At 38.6% G+C, this 27755-nt stretch overlaps 1 protein-coding gene across 8 annotated transcripts in view; it reads right to left on the bottom strand.

The window, feature by feature from the left end:
• COBL (cordon-bleu WH2 repeat protein) overlaps nt 1-27755 on the bottom strand; it is a 345422-nt gene that overhangs the window by 92184 nt on the left and 225483 nt on the right. For 6 of the 8 annotated variants that reach the window (XM_027837120.1, XM_027837126.1, XM_027837119.1 and 3 more), the window contains 2 exons: nt 13877-14012; nt 9821-9991 (listed from right to left, as the gene is read on the bottom strand). In XM_027837120.1, coding sequence (XP_027692921.1) covers nt 9821-9991; nt 13877-14012 — 307 coding nt within the window. The remainder of the gene's footprint in view (nt 1-9820; nt 9992-13876; nt 14013-27755) is intronic. The other 2 variants (XM_027837123.1, XM_027837124.1) reach the window with 1 other exon arrangement.

The raw sequence follows: 27755 nt of genomic DNA, 5'->3' as shown, positions 1-27755 counted from the left end.
CCTTTTGTCCAATGGAAATACAGAGTGGAAAGTCAGGAAAAGTTTCTGCCATAATTCTTGCTAATGGACTTCAAACCCTGTATAGATGGACTGCCCCTTCCAGGGCAGAACGGGTAGTCTGTTTTCATAGTCTATTGCATTCTTGAAAGCTCTGCTAAAATGGTCAAGATCAGTGGCTAAGGCAGGTGTCAAGCATATTTGATCATGATAACACTGGACTGGGTACAAAGTATGCCATCTGTATATGGTGAACAATGGATTGATTTAAGAATACACTTCAATTGCAAATGAATTTTTAGAACCTCAATTTTAAAAGTGAGGCAGTATTGTTATCTACTAATAAGAGGTTGGCCTTGGAGCCAGGAAGATCTGAGTTCAGGTCTTGCTTCTGACACATACAAATTGTGTGACCATTGACAATTCATTAGGCCATTTACTTCCCCACCCCCAACTCCCAATGCTGTAGGTAACTCTCTAAGACCACAAGCTACAGACAAGTAGCAAGTGTGCTCAGTGGTGCGGGGGAGTTTCCACCCTTGGAATTCCTATACTGCCAAAACCACAGGTACACACTGAAAAGGTGGGACTTAAAAAACAAATAAAAATAATTTTAATTTTTATATTAATTAGGATGCCTGATTTGCCTATCAAAAAGTGGTAACTAATAGAATATACACCTGAACAGATAAGAACAGGGGTTGGGAGATTAAGAGAATATGGGGCCTTTCAGCCATTAGTTCATAAAAATCTCTATACAAATAAGTCTGGAAGACTCATGTGGACAAGAGACAATTGCTTCAAAAGCATGACTTCTTCTCTGTAACCATTTAAAATATAACTAACTTTTATCAAGGTTTTAGCTTTTACAAGCCAAATCATCATAAACTAAGTGGCAGGTCTGAGCAGTTTTGTTTTGTTTTGTTTTTTTAGGCAACTGGGGTTGAGTGACTTGCCCAGGGTCGCACACCTAGTAAGCGTCAAGTGTTTGGTCTGTGGCCGGATTTGAACTGAGGTACCGGTGCTCTTTCCACTACCTGAGCAGTTTTTGAGACTCGACCTTGGAGAAGTCACAAACTCTCTGGAACTAAGTTTCCTCACTTGTAAAAATAAAGGCATGGTGGTGTCCTTGGCTCTAAAAATTCTAACATTTTCAGTCATCTCATTCATCCATCTATGTTCAGGCTAAAACTTCCCCACAGACTTAAGTCACCCTAGGCAGAAGAATGTCTTAAAAGCTTCAATGTCAAGACATTCTTTTCTCACCTAATTTTAATTTCTTTTGTGTTTCAGTCAAAGTCCATTTCCTCTTGTTCTGTGTTCAGTGAAGATGGCAAGTCATAATTCTTTCTATGATAACCCACAAGACAATTATTAATTTGCCCTTCAGCTAAATAATCTCACTTCCTTTCTCCTTTCCTATTAATTTTTGTGACTCTCTTCTGACTGGTTTCTGTAAGTTGTCCACATCCCTCTTAAGTTACAGAGCTTAAGACTAGACATAGCATAAGATTTTGAGCAGACTTAGTAAATATAAAAGAAGAATACTTTACTTTCTTAACTTACAAGTTAAGCATACTGATAACCACGATCCATTTGTGGTTTCTCTTTTTAGGAGGGCTCTGGACCTATGATTTCATCTGGGTAGGAACTCTCAGTGTGGATACCCCAGTCACCAATGCAAACTGTCAACTATAGCATAACTTATTATAGTCTTAGGGAGTTTCCTATGGGCCCCAAGAAGTTAAATGACTTATTCCTAGTCACACAGATCTTGAACCCTAGTCTTCCTGACTCCAAGAAAGTCCCTCAGTCTACCACATCTATACTACTTTTATCCCATGATCCTAAATTAACACGTTCCTTTAGTCCCTACTTTCCACTTAACCCTGAAGTACTTTCATCTATATGGATGGAGTTGGTTCAGTGGGTATCACACAGGAAAAAGGAGGTTACCCTTTTCTCTGATCTGTTTCTGAGCAGGAACAGGACTCCTATCAGGCTGCTCCCACAGTCAACGATTTCCTCTAATTTTCCGTGAAAGGGCAGTTTGTTCATTATCCTTTTCCTGTTTTCATGGATTCAGTGCCTATTCCCATAGCAGGGAGAGCAGCTGTGTGGCTCACATTCTTGCCAGTGGGAATTTCAGAGGCAAACACACACTTGATAGGGAAGGGTGCTCACCTGAGCTGGCCTCTATGCTTTCCTAAATCCACAGCAGGTGAAGGGTTTTTCCATTAAAAAAAGAATCTTTTTTTTAAAATTACATTTCAACCCACTTTTAGAATCAGCTATTTTGTTGTAATAAAGTAAGTGGGCTATTCACTCCCCCCCACCCAACTTTTAAAGTCATGGCAGAAACTCATTCCCAAGAAAGGCATAGTATCAAAAGAAAAATGTTATTATCTTTTACTCTACAGGTTTATGTGATATCATCATAGATTATACAATTATAAAACTGAAAGAGATTTTAGTGTAACCTAGTTTAACCTTCTAATTGTACATGGGAGGAGCCTGGGGCCTGGAGAACAGAATTGATTTACTGGAGGTTACACAGCACATTAGGGGCAGAGACAGTATTACTCAGGTTGTCTTGACAACCAAATTCAGGGATCTCTTCTACCATAGCCCACTGCCTCAACTTTGGTTATGGCTCTGAAAACCTAGATTCTTCCTAATAATATAATGATAAAACAATATCATATTCTTTACAATATAAAATATTACTATAGTATATGTTATATGCATATTAACATAATAAAACAAATTAATAATTTTACACTCTTCTGGAATTCAAGCTTCCTTTCTTTCATTCCAATCTCCACAAAGGTCTTTAGAAGGAAACCCAGGCCCATGAACTAAAATACAAAGGAAGAAATAGCATGGTGATGTTCACAGATGGTGCTTTTATCTAGTTGTATCATTTAGGAATGGAGGTGAGCCAACCTCCTCCCCTCCCCCTACACTCATACTTTAATAATAAATGAAGGCAGGTGGTGCAGTGGAAGGGTCTGGAATTGGAGTAAATGGACTTGGATTCAAATTCTAGCTCTGCTGATTTACTGCCTGGGTGACCTTAGGTAATTAACCTCATCTCTCTGGACCTCAACTTTCTCATGTGTAAAAGAAAGTGGGGGCTAGATTAGGTGGTCTCTAAGGTCCCTTCTAGCCCTAAATCTATGATCCAATGACGTCTAAAAGATATCATGGATAAATCCAACAGGACAGAAAACACAAGGAAAAGGTAGCAACTGAAAGTTTAATTTGTTCTACTTCAAACCATTTTAAGGGACTGTAATTTAAACTCCATGTGCAATGACCCTAAAATCCTCAAACTCTTTTAATTGGGATAAGTAATAGATCGCTTGTTAACAGTTCATTCATTAGCAGCACTGCAAATCATGTGACTCAAACAGGCCCAATGCAAACAGGGTGGATAAAGCACTTTAAAAGTTCAGTACAGATCAAATCATTGGCCATTGATTAGAAAGTTAAGAAAAAAACCCAAAAGCACAAATGCATTGTTTTAGACGTGTACACACACAACACAGAGCTATGTGACGAGATGTCTAAAAGTTAATGGGAAAGCTCATTTAATGAGAATAAAAAGATTCAAGAACAAATAGGCAAAACAATTGTTCCGTTGTCCCAAGAAAATGGACTCTTACTATCCACTCTAGGAGAGCTCAGATCCATCCCTAAAAGCCCTATTCACAAACGACTTCTGCTCCACATAAGTTTCAGAAGTGATGTGGCAGAATTACTTCTCTCAATTTGTGTGTAATAAAGTATTCTTCCAGTCAAGCTTGGGGCTGCCTAATAAGACAGCTGTCTTATTTGACTGGAGCTGCCGGGAAGAAGGTGATGTCATGGATTGTGGAGGAAGGAATGAGTCTTAATGGACACAAAGCAACAGCTGAAAACAGACCTTTGCTCCTGCAGCATACACCTCTCTCAGCCTTCCCTTCAGTAGCTTTAAAAAGTAAGATCTTTCTGTAGTATGAGCTCAATTTCAAGGAGGCAGTCATGCGTTCCATCATCATACACCAAAGGGGGTAATGGTCAGCCAAACTAAGGACCCAGATGACAGCTTTTCTCCTTCCAACTTCTAGCCAGGCCCAAGAACAGGATCTCTCTCACGGATATTCATTTTTTCTCCAATTAATATGGAACTAGTTCTTACTGCTTTTGAATAGTACTGGGCTAATTACTACCAAGAACTTCTCTAGACAAAATAGCAAAGGTCAAGGGATCTAGAAGAAAGAGATGCTGTGGTTAGAATCCAATTAGTTTGGTTCTTCTCTGTTGACCTGACTACCTTCTAGATGTTAGGGATGGGGGTGTAATAATGGTCACTCTCACCTCCCAACTCTATCAACTTCCCTTTATACAATAGCTTTTAGAAATGGGATAATCAATTATTTATGTGATTGGGCTGGGGAGGTGACTTTCTGTTGCTGATAGAATAAGACCACCTTGATTCAAAACTGACCTATCCTTTAAAAAAAGGGCAGTGCTCCTAAAAACCATAAAATCTGACCCAGGGTTTGAAATGCAGAAGGCATAGTTTTTGCCTTTAACTCTCTGGTGAAAGTGAAGAAAAAGTCTATAAAGAAAAATAGTAGCTATTATGTGACCTGACTAGGTCAGAAGTAGTTATTGATAGTTGTAGGGAAAAATCATATGACTACTCTCTTTTTTAGTGGGCAGACACATATCTAGATGGAAGGTCTTTCCCTTTCCCCACCTATTGCCTGATGGATTTAGAATGGGAAGGCCGAATCATCTTGTTTATAAATATGCTCAATTATGCCCATGAGAAGTATTCATTTGTAATTTAATTCTATTCTATTTGCACAAATCTTTGTATGCTTGCATTTTAAGGGTTATTATTAAGAAATATATTCTCAATGACTGATAGATTTGTATGTTTTTATTTATTTCCAAATTCTTTTACAAGTCCATGTGTTTGTTGGTATTCACAAAATACCACTTTCTAAGGGAATGCAAGATTCTTGAGAGCAAGGACTGTTTTGTTTTTGTTTTGGTATTTTTAGTGCCTAGCACATATTTGGTCCTTAACATACTTTCTGAATAAAATTTACTCTCTCTTGAACTAATGTTCAATCTAACATTTCATCTCAGTAGCCAATTGCTTGAAAGATCCACAGGGCTGCTGAATGGGAAGGTTAGTCAGTATCTCCAAATCCCCTCCTGGAGCAGCATCCTTAACAATCTACTAGGGCATATGGGAACACAGTTTTGAAGTGGTGGTGTATTGCGAATATCTGGTATTCTCTTATATTTCTGTGCTTGGATTCCTATTGGACTGTCAGGTATTTGAGTTTAGCTAGATAATTGTCAATGTTTGCCATTGCCTTCTTTTCTCTATTTTCACTTGATCTCAGCATGTCTTACATTCTCCAAATTAAAAATTGGCAATCACAGATGAGAAGCAGCTACAGAGTAAGGGTTGGGGCCAATTCTTGTCATTTTAAAAAATGAAAATGAGATCTCAAATAATATCCATATATATGTATACACACATATGTGTATATATATATATATGAATAAATAAATATATATAAAACATATGAACTACAGCTTTATCCATTTATCCAATAGAATTGAAGTGAATTTTTAATGCCCAATATGATGGCACAAAAAAATGTTTCACAATCTTGGTATTAGAGCAAAGCATATGGCAAATTGAAGGGTATGTGCTATAGAGCTTTTTGGTAAGAACTTAATAGTAATAACTATAACAAGCACAACATATATCTATCACACTTCTAAGGTTCTGAAACTGCTATTTACATATCAATGTTTTGAGTCTGGCAGTATAAGTATTATCCCCATTTTACAGATGGGGAACCTTAAGCATAGAATAGACCAAAGTTAGATTATGGTCTCAGTCCAGGGTATGACATAAGGGAATTGAAAGCATAGGACTCCTTCTACTCAGCACTCCCCTTTAAAGACTTGGACAGGGGAGTCACTCTATCTAATAACCTGGCACTTTTGACTACAGAGAGTATTCCTTTTTTAAACATAGCTATATTGCCCACTACTGACCAGGAAAGAATGCTTTCCCAACTCTTTTTGAGTTGAAGTAAATCTACTAATGGTGACCTGGTGGAAAACTTCAACCACAGCTTAAAGCTTTAACTTGGGGAGCAAAAAGCTACATTTACACAGAAAGCTGTAATTATGGTCAAGCCAAAGACGTTGGGCCTAGCAAGAGCCCAGCTTGATGGAAATGAGTCAGAATGATGACTGGTAGGAAGGACACTAACATTTGGGAGTTCCTCCAGAAGAAAGCATCCAGGACAAGGGAGGGAAGTAGAGATCACATCACACAAGAATCTAGGAACTGGAGATGTTAATGGTTAGCTGGGATAAGAGAAGACTTAAAGGAGACATGAGGGTGGGCATCAAGTCTCTGAAGGACAGTCATCTGGAAGAAGAATGAGACTTCTTGGTTCCAAAAGGCAACAGCAAGATTGGCAGAAGCTGCAGGGGAAAATTTTCTCGTGATGGAAGAAAAATGAAAACTACCCAAAGGGAAATGGACTAACTTGGGAGATGTTACATTCTCAGTCAAAGGCTGAATGATCATAGTTCAGGGTTGGTGTAGAGGAGATTACTGTTCAGGTACAGGACTATAAGGTTTCTTCGATCTCTCCCGAATCTGAGTTTGTGTGAGGAAGTATGAGAGGAAAGCCGTCTGGAGGGCTTCAGACAAGGATAGCAGAGACATTAAAGTAGACGAGGAAGGAAGGCTCAGAGTAAGAGTGATTCAAAAGGGAAGGAGTAATGGAAAATGGATGAAGGTGGGTGAATGGGTTACAACTGTATCAATAAGCTTACTTTCTTCTGCTTAAGTCTTATTTTTAAGACTGAGATTGGGGTGCAAGAGGGCAAGTACAGTGTCTTTACTTTAGGGTTGTCTAGTTGTGTTCGTTTTCAGCAATCTTTGCAGAACACTGTTGTTGTTGTTGTTGTTGACCAAATACTACAGTGTATGTGAAAGAAAAAAGTTACCTCTGAAAACTTTTGCTAGGAATACTTATTCATGTCATAAATAAGAGAAGATTCAAGTGAGCTCCATGGAACTTGACAGGTGGAGCTGCTGAAAACTGGTCCAAGAATATCTGTAGTCAGGGAGCCAGGAATATCTAGTCACCAAAAGACTAGGTGACATCAAAGAGGCCATTGCCCAAGAAGGACCAGGAGAGAAACATAAACTACCTAATCTGAACTTTTCTGTGGCATCAATGGATTGTAAGGTCCCTTGAAATGGGTGAGGGTATGCCCTTCCTGTAGTTAAATATCAGAGAGAAAAAAAAACCAAAGGGGAAACAATGGGTTCATTTTGTCTTATCTCCCCCCACGCCCGCCCCGACCCTACCCCCTTACCCCCAGGCCTGTATCACTAAGGCATTTAGTTCAGTCAGGGACATAGGATCATTGTTTTTAATGATCTGTAGACAGCGCGGCAAAACTGTGTGCTAGTAATGGAAAAGAAAGATTCAGGTTTTAACCCATTAAGTTTCATGATTTCTAGATAGGTGGGGGAGTGGAACCGAGAGGAAAAGAAGAAGGAAGAGGAAGATTTAATTTATGACTCTCTCAATGATTCATTCAAAACATACTGAGCTCTCAAGAACAAAGCACCGTGCTAGGCACTGAGGGATACAAGATGAAATAAGATGCAATTGTGGACCATAAGGAGACCATAACATCTTTGAGAAGATTTCACTTTTAGAAGGTACACAAATGAAATGAAGCACAAAGAAAGGGCCAAAAAGAGCCATTATGGAAGGGGAAATTAAACCATTAGATGTAAAGAAACGGAGGCTCCTTCTTTCTTTTGTTCCCCAGCCCTGGCTGTGACTCAGAAATTCACTTTCTTTAAATTCTAATCAAGTTGAAGAAGATGTTCTGTCTCCCTGACACTACAGAGGCTCAAGAAGTTACAGAAGTTTTCTGGGAATATATCTTACACTTTCCCTAAAGAATGGAGGTCTCTTTCAGGGTACACTTCCCAAACCCTGGCAGCCTATACCTCCATATCTGACATCTAACACATCACAATGTCAGCAAGCATTTTCCTTCTCAGAAATAAAAGAAAGAAAACTGTTGTAAGGACTGAAAATAATAATTTATGAATAATGATGAAGGGAACTTCAATTTACCATATTTTCTAGGTAAATATTGACTGTCTCATTGAATTATCAAAGGATCTGGGTCCCATTCATGGATCTGCCTCTTTAATAACTATGTGACTTTGGGAACATCATAGAACCAAAGGATCTAGAGCTGGGAGGAATCTTAGAGATCATTTAATCCAATCCTTTTATTCTTTCAGATAAGGAAACTGAAGCCTAGAGACATTAAGGACTTGGCAGAGGCCAAGTATAATAGCAGAGAGGGGATGTGAATCCTACTTTTTTACTGCAACAGAAGCTAGGTTGTGCAATGGATAGAGTGCCAGGCCTGGAGTCAGCTGGTCCCGAGTTCAAATCTGGCCTCAGACACTTAGTAGCTGTGTCACCCTGGGTAAGTCACTCAACCCTATTTGCCTCAATTCCTCACTTGTAAAATGAATTCGAGAAGGAAATGACAAACCACTCCAGTATCTTTGCCAAGAAAAACCGCAAATGAGGTCACAAAGAGTTGGGCACAACTGAAATAACTGAAACAACAACTCTGGGTTAGCTGCATTCCAACTGCAGTCAAGTGGAATATACTTTTTTCAATAGAGAGTTAATGAAGATTGAGTTAAAGTGACAGGGGAGAATGCTGCAAGGGCCTATTCTTACTTACGTTTCCTAAGATGGTTTAGCTTTAGAACATAATATCACCACATGTTGACTCACACTTGAAAGAGACAAAGGCAAGCAGGTGCTTGACCTGGGCAATGATGCAATTTTTCCATATAACTATCCCTTGACTTCAGACTAGACTACCTTATGGTACTTATTAAACCATGGCATATTAGTGATGGCAATCAGAAAGCCGAATTTCAACTTATTGGGTATCGATGGATGGAATCATCTTGGCATTCATTTTGGCAATAAGTATGGGCTAACTGGTATGCCTTAGTTTCCTCCTTCACCAGGAATGCTGTTGACACTAGAAAGACTGGGAATTTAAGAATACCTTGAAGGTGCAAGCTGTCCACTGACATAGTATATTCTTTTAAATCTCTAAGTCAAAGAAAATAGAGATGGTATGATAGATGGTTTTATGTCCAAATAAAATTATAATATCCTTGCATCAAAAGATGCAAGTTTCCTGTAGTGTTAATGTTGTTATATCAAATGCAGGTCTTTCATTCAAAGTCTGGCAGCCAGCTATTCGATAACTCTAAAAAGGGTAGACTACCTATTATCTATTGTGCTGTTAATAATGTGAATTAGTAAAAACCCTATAAGTTATCTGGTTGCCATGCTTAGCCTCCAAATCCAACAAAACAACATTTTCATTTAATGGGCTGTGCTATCAGTAAGGAAGTTTTAAAGACATCTCTAATGAGAAAAACATGATATCCTTACTGACTGTCCTTGGCCACAAAAGTATCACTCTGGCTTTAATTCTAACCACACACAAATTAAATATGTCTCTGCATGCTCCAGTATTTCATCCATAGCACATTCCATGTTAAAAACCCAACATATTGCATTGTTCATTTCAGGAGAGAGACTGGAAAGGAAAAACATATATGTCCGAAGAGCAGAATGGGAAGTCTGGAAACTCAACCATTAGAAGTTCATCAGAGAAATGAACAGTAAAGACAGAGTTTAAATAAAACACCTACGTTTGGGTCCCAGTTCTGAGGATTCTGTCCCATCTGCTTCACTGTGAAACCCTGGAGAATCCACAATATCTGTGTCTGGAGGAGGGTAGGGTGGGGGTGGGGGAAGCACTAACTGGGGTGGGCCTCGAGGAGAGCCTCTAGGAGGCTTCTGTGGCACCTGCCGTCCAACACCTATATGGAATCAATTGGCTAGTTACTTCCAAAGTTTTAGCCGAGAGACACCTTTCCTTTCAAAAAGAAATCTGAGACATATGATCACAACTCAACTCTCCTCTCTCTCTCTCTCTGTCTCTCTCTCTCTCACATACACACACACACACACACACTTCAAATGCACATGCATTTTGTACATTTTATATATATATATAGATGGCTATGTTATGGCTCAAATGAAACAAATGTTCATCCAACTACAATCTGTAGTTTTTGGCAGATGTAGTTTGTGGACGTGCAGATGAAAATCTAAATTCTGAGCTTAAAAATGAAAATGACTAAAAGTAAACATGCCTATTAATAATAATAGTAACTGACATTTGCATAGCACTTTAAAGACTGTAACATGCTTTGCACTGATTATTCCATTTACTGAGCTAAGAGGGACTATTAACTTTAGTTGAACAATGAATACCTCAACACACTATAGTTACTAAATGAATGTATTTGTATTACTTTAAAAAAATCTACCCACAAGTTGTTATGGGTTGATCATCTATGTATTTATTCAAACCTTCCTATACCTAGCACTTCTTGGGGAGATGAGTTTTACATATACTACAATTATACTGACAGGGATGGGTGTGATTTCACTGGCATAAGGAACTCCCAGGGGAAACTTTACTAAAGTGAGTTGGTATCTTCTCTGAAACTCAGAGATCTTGAGAGCTGTCTAGAGCGCTGAGAGTTTAAGTGTCTTCCCCAGGATTAAATGGCCAGTATAGATGTCAGAGGTGGAACTTCAGCTTAGGCTCCATGGTTGACTCCGGCTACTACACCACACTGGTTCTCATAGAGTGCTTCCTATTATTTCTTCTACAACTGCCTCATTCAAGGTTCAGATGGATGAGTTTAGGAGAGCAGCTGAACAGTGTAGTGGGAAGAGCAATACAGGGAATCAGGACACTGGGGTTCTGGTTTAATAACACCGTTGAAGAGATTCTGCTGTTGGCTACGGGTATAACACAAGGAAAGCCACTTAACATCATTAGGCCTCAGTTTTCTGATTTAGAAAATGAAGGTTCTGGAAATGAAGCATTCTAGTGTCACCTGCTAACTGGCTAATTTTATTGGGTACTCTTTCTTCCAAATCATTTATTAAAAATATTAAGTAATACTATGTCACTGATTTTATTGTGAACTCTTCCAAATCTGAAAAAGGGACTATCAATCTTCACTTTTGAGTTTTTTTTCTTTAAGCAAATTCTCTAATTGTGTCAGAACACTTTCTAGATAGACTAGAATGAAACCATGTCAAATTAGAGGCTGGCTTTTTAAAAAATCTAAATAAATAATGTGCTCTGGTCTCACCTTGCTCACACCTTTTCTTCCTTAAAGTAGAGTAAAATTCATTTTGGTAGATATTTTCTGGGCCACAATATGTACATATTAATAAGATTAAACATGATAAAGTATGATGATAAAGTAATAATATTACTTCCCAAAGTCACACATTAAAAATCACCCTCAATACTTTGTCATTCATAAATTTAAAAAGATACACAGGAAAGAGGCCAAACATAGGTTGGCAAAATACTAACATTTTTTGGTTCATGTTATAAAGTGAACGATTTTTATATAAAGAAGGGGAGGGCAGTTCAAGCATAATTAGCTGATCTATTTTGCCTATAATTAAGACCATCTTGATGAAAAAAGCTTAATTACTTTTCTAAAAAAAAAGTAGAAATGGCTTTACTCCCTTAAATAGCCATACATCTAAAATGTATTCTCAGAAACTGCACAGATTTTTCTTTTTTTTTCCTAATATATCACTCATATTTAGTGGTATTGGTCTAGCCTGTTCAGTTATATTCATATATAGTAGCTGTGTGCGTGCGTGTGTGTGTGTGTGTGTGTGTGTGTGTTTGCATAAATGTATGTAAAGGAGTCATATATAAAGTCTAATTCCATGCCTGATTGTGGCTTGGAAGCAAGCCAAAAAACAAATAAAAAACAGAAAACAAAAAAAAAACCCAAAACAACAACAAAAACCAACCAAAACAAAACAAAAAATAAAAGCTGGGAGAGGTCGGAGGAGCGGTTCAGAGATGGGAACACAGGTTTGTCTTCTGAAAAAGGAGGAGGTATGATCTGCTCAGTGGAAGGAATACTCACGCTGATGAAATATAAATGTATATGTATGCTTGAAGGGAGGTCAGGGAAGTGGGAGAGAGGGGGAGATGGATGGAGGGCAAGGAGAGGAAGAGGAAAAAGGAGGAGGGAAGGAGAGGCAGGGTGAGGGAGATGGAAAGAGCATGAGAGAGAGGGAGAGAAGAGAGAAGGAAGGAGAAGGAAAGGGAGGAGAGAAAGAAACAGAGAAGCAAGAGGGAGAGGGGGAAATGAAGGAAGAGAGGGAGAGAGAGGGTGGGAGGAATAGAGAAAGAGAAAGGAAAGGGATGGGGGAAGGAAAGGTGGAGAGGGAGAGAAAGAGACGGGAGAGGGAGAAATGAAGGAGGAGAAGGGGGGGAGGAGTAGAGAAAGAGACAGGAAGAGAGAGGGAGAGGCAGACACTAGACTGAAACCTCTTGTTGGACTAGCAGGTGCCTCCCCTCTCCTGAAACAAGATAGTTCCAGCCCAGATTTAGGTCTGACTAGATCAAACCTATGTTGTTGTCACTTGTGTTGCTAACAAGGAATCTTAGAGGTAGTGGTACAATTCTTGGACCTACATATCTAAGGTCTTTCTTCCATTTTTAGACAGAGAGTTTTAAAAGAAGATAGGTCTTTAGTTCTTAAGAATAAGCCTATGGTAGGACATACGTGATTTGCTAGAAGCCCAAGAGATAATTTCTTGAACAAGCAGGTGTTTGGCAGAAATAATGGCTGCAGGTAGGGGATAGCTCATCATGGAATTGGAAAAAAAAAAGGCTTATGTGAAGGTGATGTGAAAATGGGATTTTCCCAAGGAAAGAAAAAAGATAGATTTATATGAACTATGGGCTCAATTATTTCTCAGCATAATGAACTCCCCAGACTGTGAACTGAGCCAAGTGGTTCTTATTAAAGTTTCAGACTCCCACAAGGAGACATGGTGGGGAACTCCTTCATAGGAGCAGATACTGTCTTAGATGTGCTGTGAGACACATGGTCAAAGGCAGGTAATTACAGAGCATATTCAGGCACATTATCATTTGGGATAATGAGCTCCAACGGACTTGGGTATTCTCTCATAACTGACTTTTTTAGGCTCTTCAGCAGTTGTATTCTTACACAATTCATTTTTGAAATCCCTTTTGCATAACTTTTAAATATCTGTGTTCTTGAATTAATGAACCTTTTTCTTGTAGAAAAGTTACCTAAAGTTTACTTTTCTTCTTTGCTTTCCCCCCTTGAAGCACTTCAGGGCTTCTCCATATAAAGAATTCATAAATGGAGATTAATTTCAAGGAAGACTTGGTGTGTCAAAAGCAAATGGTTCTTGAACATGGTCAAATGATATACAAATATCATGGGCCCCAAAATAATCATTTTCTGCAGATGTCCTTTAAAAATACTTCCACAGGTGCCAAATGCATGGATTTACAATCTCTCTCACATAACACAAACTCATACTCATCCTATTCCTTCCTGACTTCTTTTCACTTTTGCCTTACCTTCTACTCTGCCGATATCATTCAGCTACAAAGTACGCACGTGTCCCCATAACTGCCAGCAGGCATGGATGACACAAACTACCAAACGCTTTTATTTCCAGACATTCTTTCTTCAGCATAAATATTTTTCCACATTACATTGCAACCCTGAAACAAGCCTATTTTCATTGTTAATGGTAAGCCTAGAAACTAGAGCAGAGCCAATACACAAGGCACATGCATAAACCAAGAGAAGAAAGATGTCTCTCACCCATTGTGCTCTTCCTATTCTCTTCCTTGTCTGTCCTGTTTGGGATGAGGGGAGTTGATGGCGGTGGTGGAGGTGGTGGTGGTGCTGGAGCACGTCTCTTTTTCTTCTGTAATTCGTTCTGTGATGCTTGTGATACCTAGAAAAAAAAAAACAAAGGAAAAAGTCAAATTGAAGTTACACTGGGCAGGTGCTAGTCTACATGGGTTTGTTAGAAGTTGGTTCTGTATACTAGTGGTTCGTTCTTTGTTTCCAGGGGGAGGGGTTCTGGATCTGTGGTTTCACTGGTGTAGGTAGTTCTTTGTAAGGAACTTCTCTATGACTTAGTCCCAGAGAGACATCTGGGGCCTTGAGAAGTTAAATGACTTTGCTCAAGGGTCACTGAGCTAGTAGGTGTCTTGAGGCCAGCTGTGAACTGAAGTCTTCCTGAATCCAGGTATGGCATACACTGTGCCACGTAGCTACAAAGTAGAAAGAATAACAAGAAGAGATAACGCTGCTATTGCTACTTTTCATTTATACAGAGCCTACTATGTGCCAGACACTGTGCTAAGCATTTTACAGATACTATCTCATTTGATCCTCACAACAACTCTGTGAGCTAGGTGCTATTATTACCCCCATTTTACAGATGAAGAAAATGAGGTAAATGGCAGTTATATGACTTGCCAAAGGATAGACTGCTAGTAAGTGTCTGAAACCAGATTTAAACTTAGATTTAAACCTGACTCCAGGTCAAGTACTCTATCCACTGTGCTAGCTAACTGCCTAAGAATTCACAGGAGAAAAAAATCCTAAAAGGAAATCTACAATAAAATCGATTCTTACGTGCCTCGAGATAAACACACAACCTCTAAGCAATAAGCAAGGTGAAATATAGACCATAACACAAGGAGACACATTTGGTCTCATACACAGATACCAATGAGACTTCTTGTGGCATCCGTGACTAGAATATGGATAACTAGAATAAGGTTGTGGAAGGGCATAACAAAGGAACAGAAGAGATTAAAAGGAAAAGGATGGATGGCTCAACATTGTATATAAAGATTTACTTAGGTAAGGATATCCGGAACCAAGGCAGGAAAGCACAACGGAAAATTTGGTTGATGATCAATGAAGAGAGATAGTACTTGAGGGAATATCTTAGACAGGAGGAAGAAACAGTCCATAAAAGGAGAAGCAGGTCAGGAAACATCCTAAAATAGATACAAAGACATGATACAGCAGTGATGGAGGGACTTCAATTATCTAGGCATCTGCTGTCGGTGGTTCTGCTGAAGGCAGAGCAGCAATAAATCTTTGGCCTGTCTTAATAATGTCATCCATCAAAAAAGGAGAGTAAACAATGACACAAATTGTTATTCTGTATTTGAATCTTACCAACAAGGAGAAATTGGTTGTTGAAGTGGAAATAATGAGAACCTTTGGGAGAAGTGACCACTCTATTTTAGAATATGTGAAAGAAGTGGGTGTTGTGTAGGTCTGGGTAGAGTTGATGGCAAAAGGAGTCCAAAAAGTAGAAACAAGATCTCATGGTCAACAATTCTAGAGGGTAAAGTCAGTTCAAGAGAAATGAGAAGTTCTTAAGAATGAAATCCAGCAGACACCAAGACATAGTTTCAAAGAAGATAAAAAAAGGGAGTTGTTTAAAGAGAAATAATGAGGAATGCATAGCCAATCTGATATAATAAGATTTTGAAAAGACAGCAAAAGAGAGGAAAAGAGGATGAATACAAAAGAAATTACATAGTTACTTCTTTCAGAAAATTTGGGATCTAGCTTGAGAGGTGACTTCAACTCCCTGTATTAGTCAGTCAACAAGCCTTTATTAAGTACTGACTATATGCCAGGCACTGTGTTAAGTGCTGGGGATACAAAGAAAGGCAAAAATAGTCCCTGAACTCAACTAGTTCACATTCTAATAGGGAAAAGCAACATGAAAACAACCTGGTACAGAGTAGACAAAGGTCATCTGAAAGGAGTCTTACTTTTTATACACTAAACATTTATTTGAGTACATGTTGACACCTCTTCTTTTCCCGTAATAGGCCTAAATTGTTATTATTACGTCATTCATTCATTTAGACATTAAGCAACTATGAGTGCATAGCACTGAGGAATGCACAATGAAAAGTTTATCAGATAAGACATTATTTCTGCTCACATGAAACTTACAGTCTAATAAAGATTTAGACATTATGCGTCCGTCTTTTGGGTTCACATCTTTCTGATCATCTATTCTCTCAGGGTTCTGTTCCATGTTTTCCCAGATTAAAAAATGGCAATGTGCCTGTACGTTAATGTGATATGGCCAGTCCCTTCCACACTTCTAACCCCATTTTCCTTCCCAGGTAATGAGTATGAATTTTAAAAGGGCCCTTGTGAAAACAGTGTGTCTCCATGTCTAATTCAAATGAATGATTAAAATGGCACGAATTTTCAAATAACATAAGAGGAGGTGCCCTTATAACAGGAGATGGGCTGATCAAACCTTGGCAAGAGTTGTCTTAATTCACACTCTACAAATGGGGTCATCTCTTGGAGGAGCAGTCTGTGAAGTATAGTAACAATAGCTAGTATTTAGATATAGATTTGGATACATATTTACATATAACTGATATATATAAATAAATTTATACATATTTACACATTGTTTCTATAAAAATAGCTAGCACTTAAAGTTTCAAAGTTTGCAAAGTGTTTTACAAATATCTCATTTGATCCTCACTACTACCCTGGGAGGTAGGTGTTATTATAATCCTCATTTTACAGATAAGGAAACTGAGGCAAACAGGTTTTTTTTTTTTTAAATGACTTGCCCAGAGGTCATACAGTTAGTAAGTATTTGAGGTGGAATTTGAACTTGGATCTTTATAACTTCAGGTCCAGGGTTCTATGCACTGTCATCTAGCTGCTTCAGTATTATGACATGTTATCGATTCTATAAAAACAAACATTAATTTGCTATCAGTATCACTAAGTTACTAGCACTAAAGTACAATCAGAGACTCTCAAAGATGGAAGGAGTCTAAGAGTCTATGTAGCCTGAATCATGTCTGAACAAGAATTCCTATTACAACATCCCTCAAAAGTGGTCATCCAGCCTTTGCTTTAAGACTTTCAGGAAGGAAGGGAACCCACTACCTCCACTTTTAATTGTTAGCAAGTTATTCCTTTTATTGAATGGAAATATTGCCTTGGCAACATTAGCAGAATTGGTCCTTGTTTTGCTTTCCGAGATTAGGCAGAATAAGGCTCATCAGTCTCCCACACGGCAACCCAGCAACACTTGAAGATCACTTTGGTATTCCTTGAGTCTTCTCCTCTTGTCTCTTCTACTCTCTTTTCTTCTCTTGGCTTCACCTTAAATGCCTCTTAAATACAGCTGAAACATTTAACTCCACCTTATAAGCACACTTCAATCCTGAATTCAGACAATTCAGCCTTCAAATTAGTGTACAGTGTAATTCAAGGCATATTTCAGGATACAAGCAACCTATCCTATCATTTGTGCTCTTTGGGAATGTTCCAGAAATAAGAGAAATAGAATTGCATTACTTTGAAAGAGATAGGATCATCAGGTGTCTATAGTAGGAAAAGTCTTTGTTCAATGAGTATTTTTTGTCCTATGTTTTATTTTATTTTACAGTTCCTAGGAAGGGCTTAGAGGAGTCCATTCAAATTTTGACTAATGCCTGGGGTCAACTAAGTCACTGCATTTGGTTGTTTATGTTACATTTCATTTGCTAAAAGCCTAAGGCCTCCTCCTTCCAGGTGCGCCAGTGAAAACAAATCCTATCATTGCCATTTTTGGTGATTCCAGAAAGAATAACACTGGGCACGCTTCATGGAAAGTTATGAGAAGAAACAAAAGTTGCTGTTCAAGCAATTTCTTTCTATGATTTAAGAACAAAATGCACTAACAAGGAACATTAATCATGTGCTATGCCTTTTTAAATGAAGGATTTTTTTTTGGTATTTCTTTCTCCCCAATTACATGTAAAAACAATTTTTAACATTAGTTTTTAAAACTTTGAGTTCTAAATTCTCTCCCTTCCTCCCTCCCTATCCCCATCATTGAGAAGGCGAGCAATTTGATATAGGTTATACATGTGTAGTCATGCAAAACATTTCTATGTTAGTCATGTTGTGAAAGAAAACATAGATTAAAAAAACTCCAAAAAAATAAAGAAAGTAAAAAAAGTATGCTTCAATCTGTATTCAGACACCATCAAAATCAGTTCTTTCTCTGGGGATGGATAGCATTTTTCCTAAGTCCATCAGAGTTGTCTTGGATCATTGTATTGCTGAGAATAGCTAAGTTGTTCACAGCTGATCATTTTATAACATTGCTGTTACTTTGTACACAGTACATATCACTTTGCATCAGCTTCTGTAAGTCTTCCCAGGTTTTTCTGAGAGCATCTTGATCTTCATTTCTTATAGCACAATAATATTCCATCACATTCATATACCACAATTTGTTCTCCCATTCCCTAATTGATGGGCATCCCTTCAACTTCTAATTCTTTACTCCCAGAAAAGAGCTGCTATAAATATTTTTGTCCATATAGGTCCTTTTCCTTTTTGTTTTTTATCTCTTTTAGGACACAGACCTAGTAGTGGTATTGCTAGGTCAAAGGGTATGCATGGTTTTATAGCCGTTAGCTATAGTTCCAAATTGCTCTAAAGAATGGTTGAATCAGGTCACAACTCCACCAACAGTGCATTAATGTCTCGTTTTTTCCACATCCCCTCCAACATTTGTCATTTTCCTTTTCTGCCCTATTAGCCAATCTAACACGTATGAGATAGTACCTCAGAATTGTTTTAATTTGCATTTCTCTAATCAATAGTGATTTAGAGCATTTTTTCATGTGGCCATAGATAGTTTTGATCACTTCATCTGAAAACTATTCATATCTTTTGATCATTTATCAATTGGGAAACAGCTCTTATTTTTATAAATTTGACTCACTTCTCTCTATGTTTGAGAAGTGAGGCCTTTATCAGAGAAACTTGTTTCAAAATTGTTTTCAGTTACTATTGCTAACTGTATTTCCCTCCATCCTATTTCCTCTTCTGTTCATTCTATTCTCTCTCCTTTCAACCTGTCCCTCCTCACAAGTGTTTTGTTTTTGACTATCACCTCCCTCAATCTGCCCTCCCTTGTATGAACCTGTGCCCCTTCTCTTATTCCTTCCCCTCCTAATCTCCTGTAAGGTAAAAGTTAGATTTCTATACCCAATTGAGTGTTGCTGTTATTCAATCTTTGAGCCAATTCCAATGAAAGTAAGGTTCACTTGCTCCCTTTCACCCCCTCCCTTCCTCTCCAATGTACAAGCTCTTTCTTGTCTCTTTTATGTGAAATAATTTGCCCCATTCTACCTTTTCCTTTCTCCCAGTGCATTCCTCTCACCCCTAATTTTTTTTCAGATATTCCTTTATATTCAACTCATATCTGTGCCGTGTGTGTGTGTGTGTGTGTATCCCTTCTAGCTGCTCTAATAATGAGAAAGTTCTTATAAGTTACAAGTTGTCATCTTCCCTGTAGGAATGTAAATGGTTTAACCTTAAGTCCCCTATGAATTCTCTTTGCCGTTTACCTTTTTATGCTTCTCCTGTGTCTTGTATTTGAAAGTCAAATTTTCTATTGAGTTCTGGTCTTTGCATTGAAAATGCTTGAAAGTCCCCTATTTCATTGAATGTCCATTTTTTCCCCCGAAGAATTATACTCAGTTTTGCTGGGTAGGTCATTCTTGGTGGCATTCCTAGCCCCTTTGCCCTCTGGAATATCATATTCCAAGCTCTCCAAGCTTTAATGGAGAAGCTGCTAAACCTTGGATTATCCTGTGGATTCGTGATACTTGAATTGTTATTTTTCTGGCTGCTTGCAATATTTTCTCCTTGAACTGGGAACTCTGGAATTTGGCTGTTATATTCCTGGGAGTTTTCATTTTGGGATCTCTTTCAGGAGGCGATCTGCGGATTCTATTTTACCCTTTGGTTTTAGGATATCAGGGCAATTTTCCTTGATAATTTCTTGAAAGATGACGTCTAGACTCTTTTCAGATCATGGCTTTCAGATTGTCCAGTAACTTTTAAATTCTCTCTCCTGGATGGATTTTCCAGGTCAGTTATTTTCTCAATGAGATGTTTCACACTGTCTTCTATTTTTTCATTCTTTTAGCTTTGTTTTATTGTTTCTTGATTTCTGATAAAGTCATTAACTTACATTTGCTCAATTCTAATTTTTAAGGAATTATTTTCTTCAGTGAGCTTTCATACTTCCTTTTCCATTTGGCCAATTCTGCTTTTCAATGCATTCTTCTCCTCATTAGCTTTTTGTATCTTTTTTTTTTTTTTTTTTTTTTTTTACCATCTGGCCTAGTCTTGAGGTGTTATTTTCTTCAGTATTTTCTTGTGTCTCCTTTACCAAGCTGTCAACTCTTTTTTTCAAGATTTTCTTGCATCATTCTCATTTATCTTCCCAATTTTTTCTTTACCTCTGTTACTTTATTTTCAAAAACCTTTTTGAGCTCTTCCATGGTCTGAGACCAATTCATATTTTTCTTGGAGGCTTTGGATGTAGGAGCTTTGACTTTGTCATTTTCTCCTGAGTATGTATTTAGATCTTCCTCGTCACCATAGTAACTTTCTATAGTCAGAATTTTTTTTCTATTGTTTGCTCATTTTCCCAGTTCACTTCTTGACTTTTAGCTCTCTGTTAAAGTAGAGTTCTGCTTCCAGGGTGGAGGGTACACTGTCCCAAGCTTCAGGGTTTTTGTGCAGCTATTTTCAGAGATACTTCTAAGAACCTCTAAGTTTTCAGTTCTTCCAAGGTGGTATGATCTAGGAAGTGTTTACTACTCTCCCTGCCTGTGGTCCTGTCTGTGAGTGACCACAAACAGTCTTTTTTGCCCTGGAATTGTGAGAAGGGTCCCTCTCCACTGCTGCCTGCTCTGATGTGCTAGTGCTCCTCCTCGCCCTGAAACTGCCACCCAGAATCGCAACCCCAAACTGAGTGTGGGCAAAGCAACAGAGTCCTGCCCCTAGTGCCACAAGGAGATCCCTGTAATCTCTTTCTGAACAGTTGCTGTTTGACCTCATACCTTCTGTGGGCTGAGAGTTCCTGAAGCAGCTCCTGCTGCTGCAGATTCAGTGGCTCCTAAGGCCTGCTTCTGGTTTGCTGGGACTTGGTCTGTGCTTTCACAGTCTGCTCCATTCTCACCCCAGTGGAACAGATCTTTCCTGCTGATCTTCTAAGTTGTCTTTGGCTGGAAAATTATTTCACCCTGTCCTTTTGCAGGTTCTGCCACCCCAGGAATTGTTTTATGGCATTATTTAAAGGTGTCCAGAGGGTTTTGGGGAGAGCTCAGGAGAGTTGCTGCCTTTTTTCCACCATATTGGCTCCACCTGGAATTTTTTTTTTAAACATTTTTCCTGTTGTAACAGACTTGAGCTAGAAACATTTGTATAAGCAACTGCCATGGACATTTCATAATACACAGTTTTATGGAAAAAAAATCTGCTCTTTAAAATTCTTATGTGGAAATACACACACAGCCAAAGTCCCTAAGTATTTGACATATGTGTGTTAAGAGCCAAGAGGAAAAGAAAAAACAACAACAACAACAACGACAAATCCCAAATGCTACAGCAGTGAACACTTACTGTGCATTTTCAGGACACAGAAATAAATGCAAATATTTCTAACTATAGATTCTATGGTAATATTTCCTCCCTCCCAAACTGAAGGTAAGGAAAAAGCTTTTTGGCTTAAAAGACAGAATCTCAGCCAATAACACAGCATGAAGAAACATTAGAATTGAATCGCCTTGATCTGCAAAAGTAGTGATCCTCTAACTAGGCTAGGAAAATATTTCCAGTCAGCTCCCTCCCCTGCCTCATTGCAGGAAATAATCCCTTTGGTCACAGGAGGACCCTCTGGGATGCTGATGGGGTGTGTGGGGAGGTGCAGTTTTCTCTGCCCTTGCTTTCATGGTGTATGTCTGTCTTTGAATGGATTAATGGAGAAGCCAGAGAGCCTGAGGAAGAAAAAAAGGTCTGTGTCATAATGTGGTTTGGGATTATTTTCAGGGGCATTCTTAGTGCAAGTGATAGTAAATCAATCCTATAATCTAAAGTTGCTGAGTTTTAGCCTCAGGGAGGGCCTCATTCTGTTTGGGAAAGGCACGGCATAGTTACAAATAGCACTGGGTGTGGAGTCAAAAGGTCTCAGTTCAAAGTCTGCCTCTTACCACTTACTATCCGAGTGACAATGGGTTCTGGATCTCTGTTTTTTTATTTACTACATAAGGGACTAGATGACCTCTAAGTAACCTTCTAATTATGAATCTAGGATCTTCAACTTGATTTTACATCAACTTAACTTATATTAATTCCCTAATACCTACAGAATAAAATGCAAACTTACGATTTTGCTATTCAAGCCCTGCTCAATTCACACACTCTTCTCCCCGTCAAACCCCCCCAATTCCCCCCTCTCTGGCTATTAAATTCATGAAGCATTTATTAAGTGCGTGCTGCTGTTCAAGGCATTGTGCCAGGTGATAGGGATACAAGGAAAACAAAATATAGAAAAAAAACAGTACCTAATCTCATGGAATTGATATTTTACCAAGGGTAGAGGGGTGGAGCATATAAATAGGGAAATATACACATGATAATTCAAAGATGAAGGAGAGAGAATGAACATTAACAATCAAAGAGATGAAAAAAGGTGGCCTGCAGATTACCTATAGCTGACCCTTAAAGGAAGCTGCTGGGATTTTTCGAGGCAGAGGGAAGTTAACCTGTCTAACCCCATGTCATACAATGAACCTTATCCTAAATGCTATGATCAGTCACACCTCAGATACTCTCCGCCTAGTACTCTTACCCCATCTTCTCCTGTTTCTGTGTCTTTGGCTTATGTCCTCCCCACAATGCCTCCCCACATTTCTCTCTCTTACTATTGAAAGTTTCCCTTTCTTCAAGGCTCAAGTCAGGCAACATGTCCTCCGTGAAGCTTCCTCTGACTATTCCCCCTTCCCTTCTTCCCTCAGAGAGAAGTGACTTCTTCAAATTTCTCATAGTACTTTGCAAAGATCTCTTCTTTGTACTTATTTAACTGTCCCTTGTATATAACTACTCATGTAAATGTCCTTTCTTGCTCAATTAAACTGCAATCTCCTTGAGAATAGAATTGGTTTTATATTTACAGGGTAGTTACCTATTGCAGTACTTACACAGAATAGTTGCTTAATAATTTGGGGGGGGTGTCCTTGGCTATTGCTATGAGTGATCTATATAGCTTTGGGATCATAGATTTGGAGACAAAAGTCACCTTAGAAGTCATAGGATCATAGCTCAGAGTTGAAAGGGGTCCTATTTTACATACGAGGCCTAGGAAGGTTAAAGAATTTATCGAAAGTCCCACCCATAGTCCACAATCCAAGGTGATTGAGCTGGGTCTCAAATCCAGGTCCTTTAACTCCAAATCTAGCTTACTTTTCACTATTCAGATCACTGTTTGTCCTTCATTCTCAAAGAGGACCAATGACATCAGGAGGGTGACATCTTGACTTGCAAGTGGATTGTATTTAAGTGAGGCAGAGCTGTACAAAGTCTCATTCCTTCCTACAGAGTCATCAGAGTCTAGTGGCAAGACATTAGTCAGGACTACTGGCAATGGCCCTGGATGCAGGGAGAGAGAGGTTTTTAAAGTCTTTACCTATATTACACCTCACTTATTCCTCAAAACAACCCAGTGAAGTAGGTCTATTATCAGATGAGGAAACAGAGTGATGGAGATAAAGTGACGTGCTCAGGTCCACAAAGATAGTGTCTCAGGTGGGTTTCAAACTCAGGTCTTCTTGACTCTAAGCTCAATATTCTAACTCTAGAACCAAGTTATTTAGTTCCTGCCCACAAGACGAATAGTTCAGGCATTGAAGAGACGCTCTGTAACATAATTATTTCTTCTTCTAAAATGGCATTTGATCATTTAATTGTATTTGTACATTTCTTGGCAGCTTAAATGAGCAGTATTTCTTCCTTGGCCAAGGAACATGAGAGGTTGGGAATTAGGAATAGGATGCCTTTCAAATCAATATCATTTATAATCAAAATGGCTACTTGTTTAACAAGTTTTTTTTTTAATCCAGACCAGGCTTCTACAATTCCCTAACAAAAGTCTGAGTATTAACTTCACTCGAGAATGTTCAGAAAGTACCTAAACTCCCTGTTTATTACAGCCATGTTAAACTTTATCATTTCATCTCCTAACTAGGTTTTCTTGGAATCTTTCCTAGACTTAAGGATGATAATCATCTATTTTCCCCATCCAACTATACTTACCTGATGTCAGTTGGTCAACAAGCATTTATTAATTGCTTATTATGTGCCAGGCACTATGCTAAGTATTAAGAAGACAAAGGAAGTAAAACACACACACAGAACAGCAACAACAACAACAACAAAAACAAAAGTAAAACAAAAACAGAAGCATACATTCCAATGGGGTAGGAAACATAAATGTCTAGGTATACAGAGTATATGAAGAAAACAGGAAGCAACCAACGAGCGCCATTTTATTTTATTTTTTTGTAACTGATAAAAACTCCTTTGGCGCTCGTTGGAGACAAGAGAATATGTAAAACGCATTAGCCCAACACAGTTAAATTCCTCAGAGATGTATCACTTCCTTCTTTACCCACGGAATGGATTTTCTTTGTAGATGACAGCCTACTCTGAAAGTCTATGCTGCCTTACAAGAGCTGTTGGTTTTAAAAGTTGAACTTGGGCAGGATTCTTAAGAGGTCAGGCAGAGGTGTCAAGCACAAACCAATCTAGAGAAGAGACGGAGGAAATAAAATATGAACCATTTTAACAATGAAAGCTTAATCAACCTCATAAAAATTAGTTCTCTTATTCAGTCAACCATAAGTAAGAAGTTAAAAGAGAAGAAAAGTTTATATGAGGTATGACATGCTACTAAGTATAAGAAAAATCTATATTGCAAAATCCCCTTTCAAAGAACTTGCACTTTTATAAAGCTTTCTTGTATGATTAATTCAAATTCTTCAGTTTTTGCAGCAAGAAGGTCCTCTATAATATAATAATATTCCACCCCCCTCTTAAACATTCTGGTTTTTTAAAAGTCTTCAGAGGGTTTTACTCTAATTCAATTTTAGGGCACAGTATAAAAATTATTCAATTGGTTCTTTAATGTCAACGTTGGTCAGTCTGGGAAGTAAACCTGGAAAAAAAAAAGGCAAAGAACTACACAAAGGACATTGTTTCTTTTTTTGGAATTGAGTATAACCAAACAATAGAACTTGAAACTCATTTGTCATGGCTGACTGATTCCTTTATAAAAGAACCAGACCCTAACAATATGATCTGAAGTAATTCGCTATCCACATTCTGCTATCAGCCTCCTTCCCTCCCTGAGATTTGCTGTTCCCAGTGCTTAGATTTTTTAGGTTAGAAAAAATAAGAAGCCAGACTTGATGAGATTATTGTAAGGTTTCTTCTCCTGTAACCTAGCAGCTGAGAGCCAATTGGCCTCAAGACTGCCTGTTTTCTGAATACAATGGCCATCTTATAATTGAGATAAAATGTTCTTATTTGACCTAAATCTGACAAGTACAATTCACCCTTAGCCCTCAGCCCTCTTTTTTTGGGAGACCACACAGGATGCAGGAGATTTCCAATCAAATTCGTTTCTGGACACAATGTTATTTTGAGAGATCTTTACAGTATTACTGAAGGAATATTTTAAGAATGTGGAAAGTACAATGTACTGTTGTGAAAGATCAAAACTTTAATTAGATTCTAGGATTATAGAGGACGTTTGAGTCTGCCCAACGACAGTGAGCTTGTTAAGAAGAAATCAGCAGTTGTTAGCTCCCATTTAAAGATGTGTATTCAATGGAGTGCAGATTAAGGAAGCCAAAATCCGGCAAAGCAAAAGTGTCAAAAAAGGGTATACCCAACACTGGAGTCCAGGAAACTGGATTCCTATCAGCTTTTTTAATTCGAAAGGAAGTTGGGATGGTAAGATCTCCATTCCCTTTCCTTCGCTGAGGTCTCATCTAGCTGGATGCAGACTGAGGGAGAGGCAATAAGGAATAGTGGAAGGATACTTATTTTAGTGTGAAAGGATGTAAGTTCTTGATTGTGCTTTTTATTACTTGTATGATTGTGGGAAAGCCACTTGTCTTCTCTGGACCTCTGCTTCCTTATCTGTAAATTTAGAGGATTGGACCAGATAACCTCTCACTAGGTGCCAAAGTTCTTTGCTTAGGGAAGACTAAAATAATGATTTATATCAACTTAATTGATGATCATTCAATAGGAATTTACTGAGCACTTAATATGTGTCCTAATAACCTACCATTTTAGATGCTGGGAATAAAAAAAAAAGAAATGGTACTTACCCTCACAGAGTTTACATTCTAATACCCTGTTCCCAACAGCTGATCCAAATCTTCTCTACATAGGGTTTCCAAACCATACTTGCTTGCTTCCTTCCATCTCCCTTTGTTCCCATAACTCTCCAGGCTGTACTGCTAACTTATCTCTACAGAGCTTTTTTTCTGCCATGCCATAGAAACCTCTTTACCTGGAAGCTTAATTCACTACAGTACTACTTTTCAAATTGGAAGTACTCTCTGCCCCTTGGGTCCCTCTTTTTGATTGACTGATTTCTCTCAGTACCTCTATTTTGATGAGTAAGCCTAGGCCAATCAAGCCTTCGTTTCTCCCCTGGCTGCCCTGCTGATTCATCTACATAGGCCTTTCTCTGCCTTGCCTCTGGCCACCTTCAACCCCAACTTTCCCGTTTTAGCTCCCTTTTATGTATTCTTCCTCCTCCCCCTCCCCCCCTCCATTAGACTTTAAAGTCCTTGGGGTCAGGGACTGTCTCTCTGCTTGTATTTGTACTCCCAGGCTTAGCACTCGGGTTGTGTTGTAGACTTGACTTATTAATCCTATTAATAGGGACCCTTGCTTCCTACTTTAGTAGGAAAAATGGACGCTTCCTGTATTGAACTCCCTTTTTTCCTTAATCGTGTATCTTTCAAAAAAAATCTACGTTTTCTCCAATCTCTGACAAAAAGGTAATCTTTCTCCATATCTAGTCTAACTCCTTTACTTTTGCCTTTGATCTCAACATCTCCTACCGTGTCTTCTAGGAATTTGTCCCTTCTATTTCTTCTCTCTTACCGAGGTAGGTGGCATAGTGGATAGAGCACTGGGCCTGGATTCAGTAAGACTAGAATTCAAGTCTGTCCTCAGACACTTACTAGCTGTATGACCCTGGGCAATTCACTTACCCTTTGCCTCAGTTTCCTTAACTGTAAAGTGAGGCAGCACCTACCTTCCAGGAATATTGTAAGAATCAAATAAGATAATAGCTGTAAAGCACTTAGCACAGTGCTTAGCACATTGTAGGCACTATATAAATGTTAGCTATTATCTTTATTCTCTCCTTATCTACTGTTTCTCTTCTAGAGGGGCCAGAGAAGCAACTCTTAATTGTTCAAGAAACATCATACTAGCTGGCATTTACAGAGTGCTTTAAAGTTTGCAAAACCCTGATCCTCACAACAGGCCCAACCCTGGGCTCTAGTTACTTAACTTAAATAAAGAAGCCATCAGCATAACTAAACCACAGCTATTTCACACCCAGACATGTGCAATGGGTGTCAGCCACCTGGAATGGACTCTTGGGACACTTGTCTTAATCCTTTTCACTGCTCCAAATCCTGAGTGGGAGGCCTCTCTGCTTATTTGCATCTGTCCTCTCTCTGTTAAGTGTTAAGTTTCTCAAGAGTGGAAGTTCATTCCCCTCCATGCATTCCCCCTACAT

The sequence above is a fragment of the Vombatus ursinus genome, unplaced genomic scaffold (genome assembly GCF_900497805.2).
Source record: "Vombatus ursinus unplaced genomic scaffold, bare-nosed wombat genome assembly UNPS02014820.1, whole genome shotgun sequence".
Classification (NCBI taxonomy): domain Eukaryota; kingdom Metazoa; phylum Chordata; class Mammalia; order Diprotodontia; family Vombatidae; genus Vombatus; species Vombatus ursinus.
Note: the sequence above shows the minus strand (reverse complement) of the source record. Positions and strands in the feature narration are given on the sequence as shown.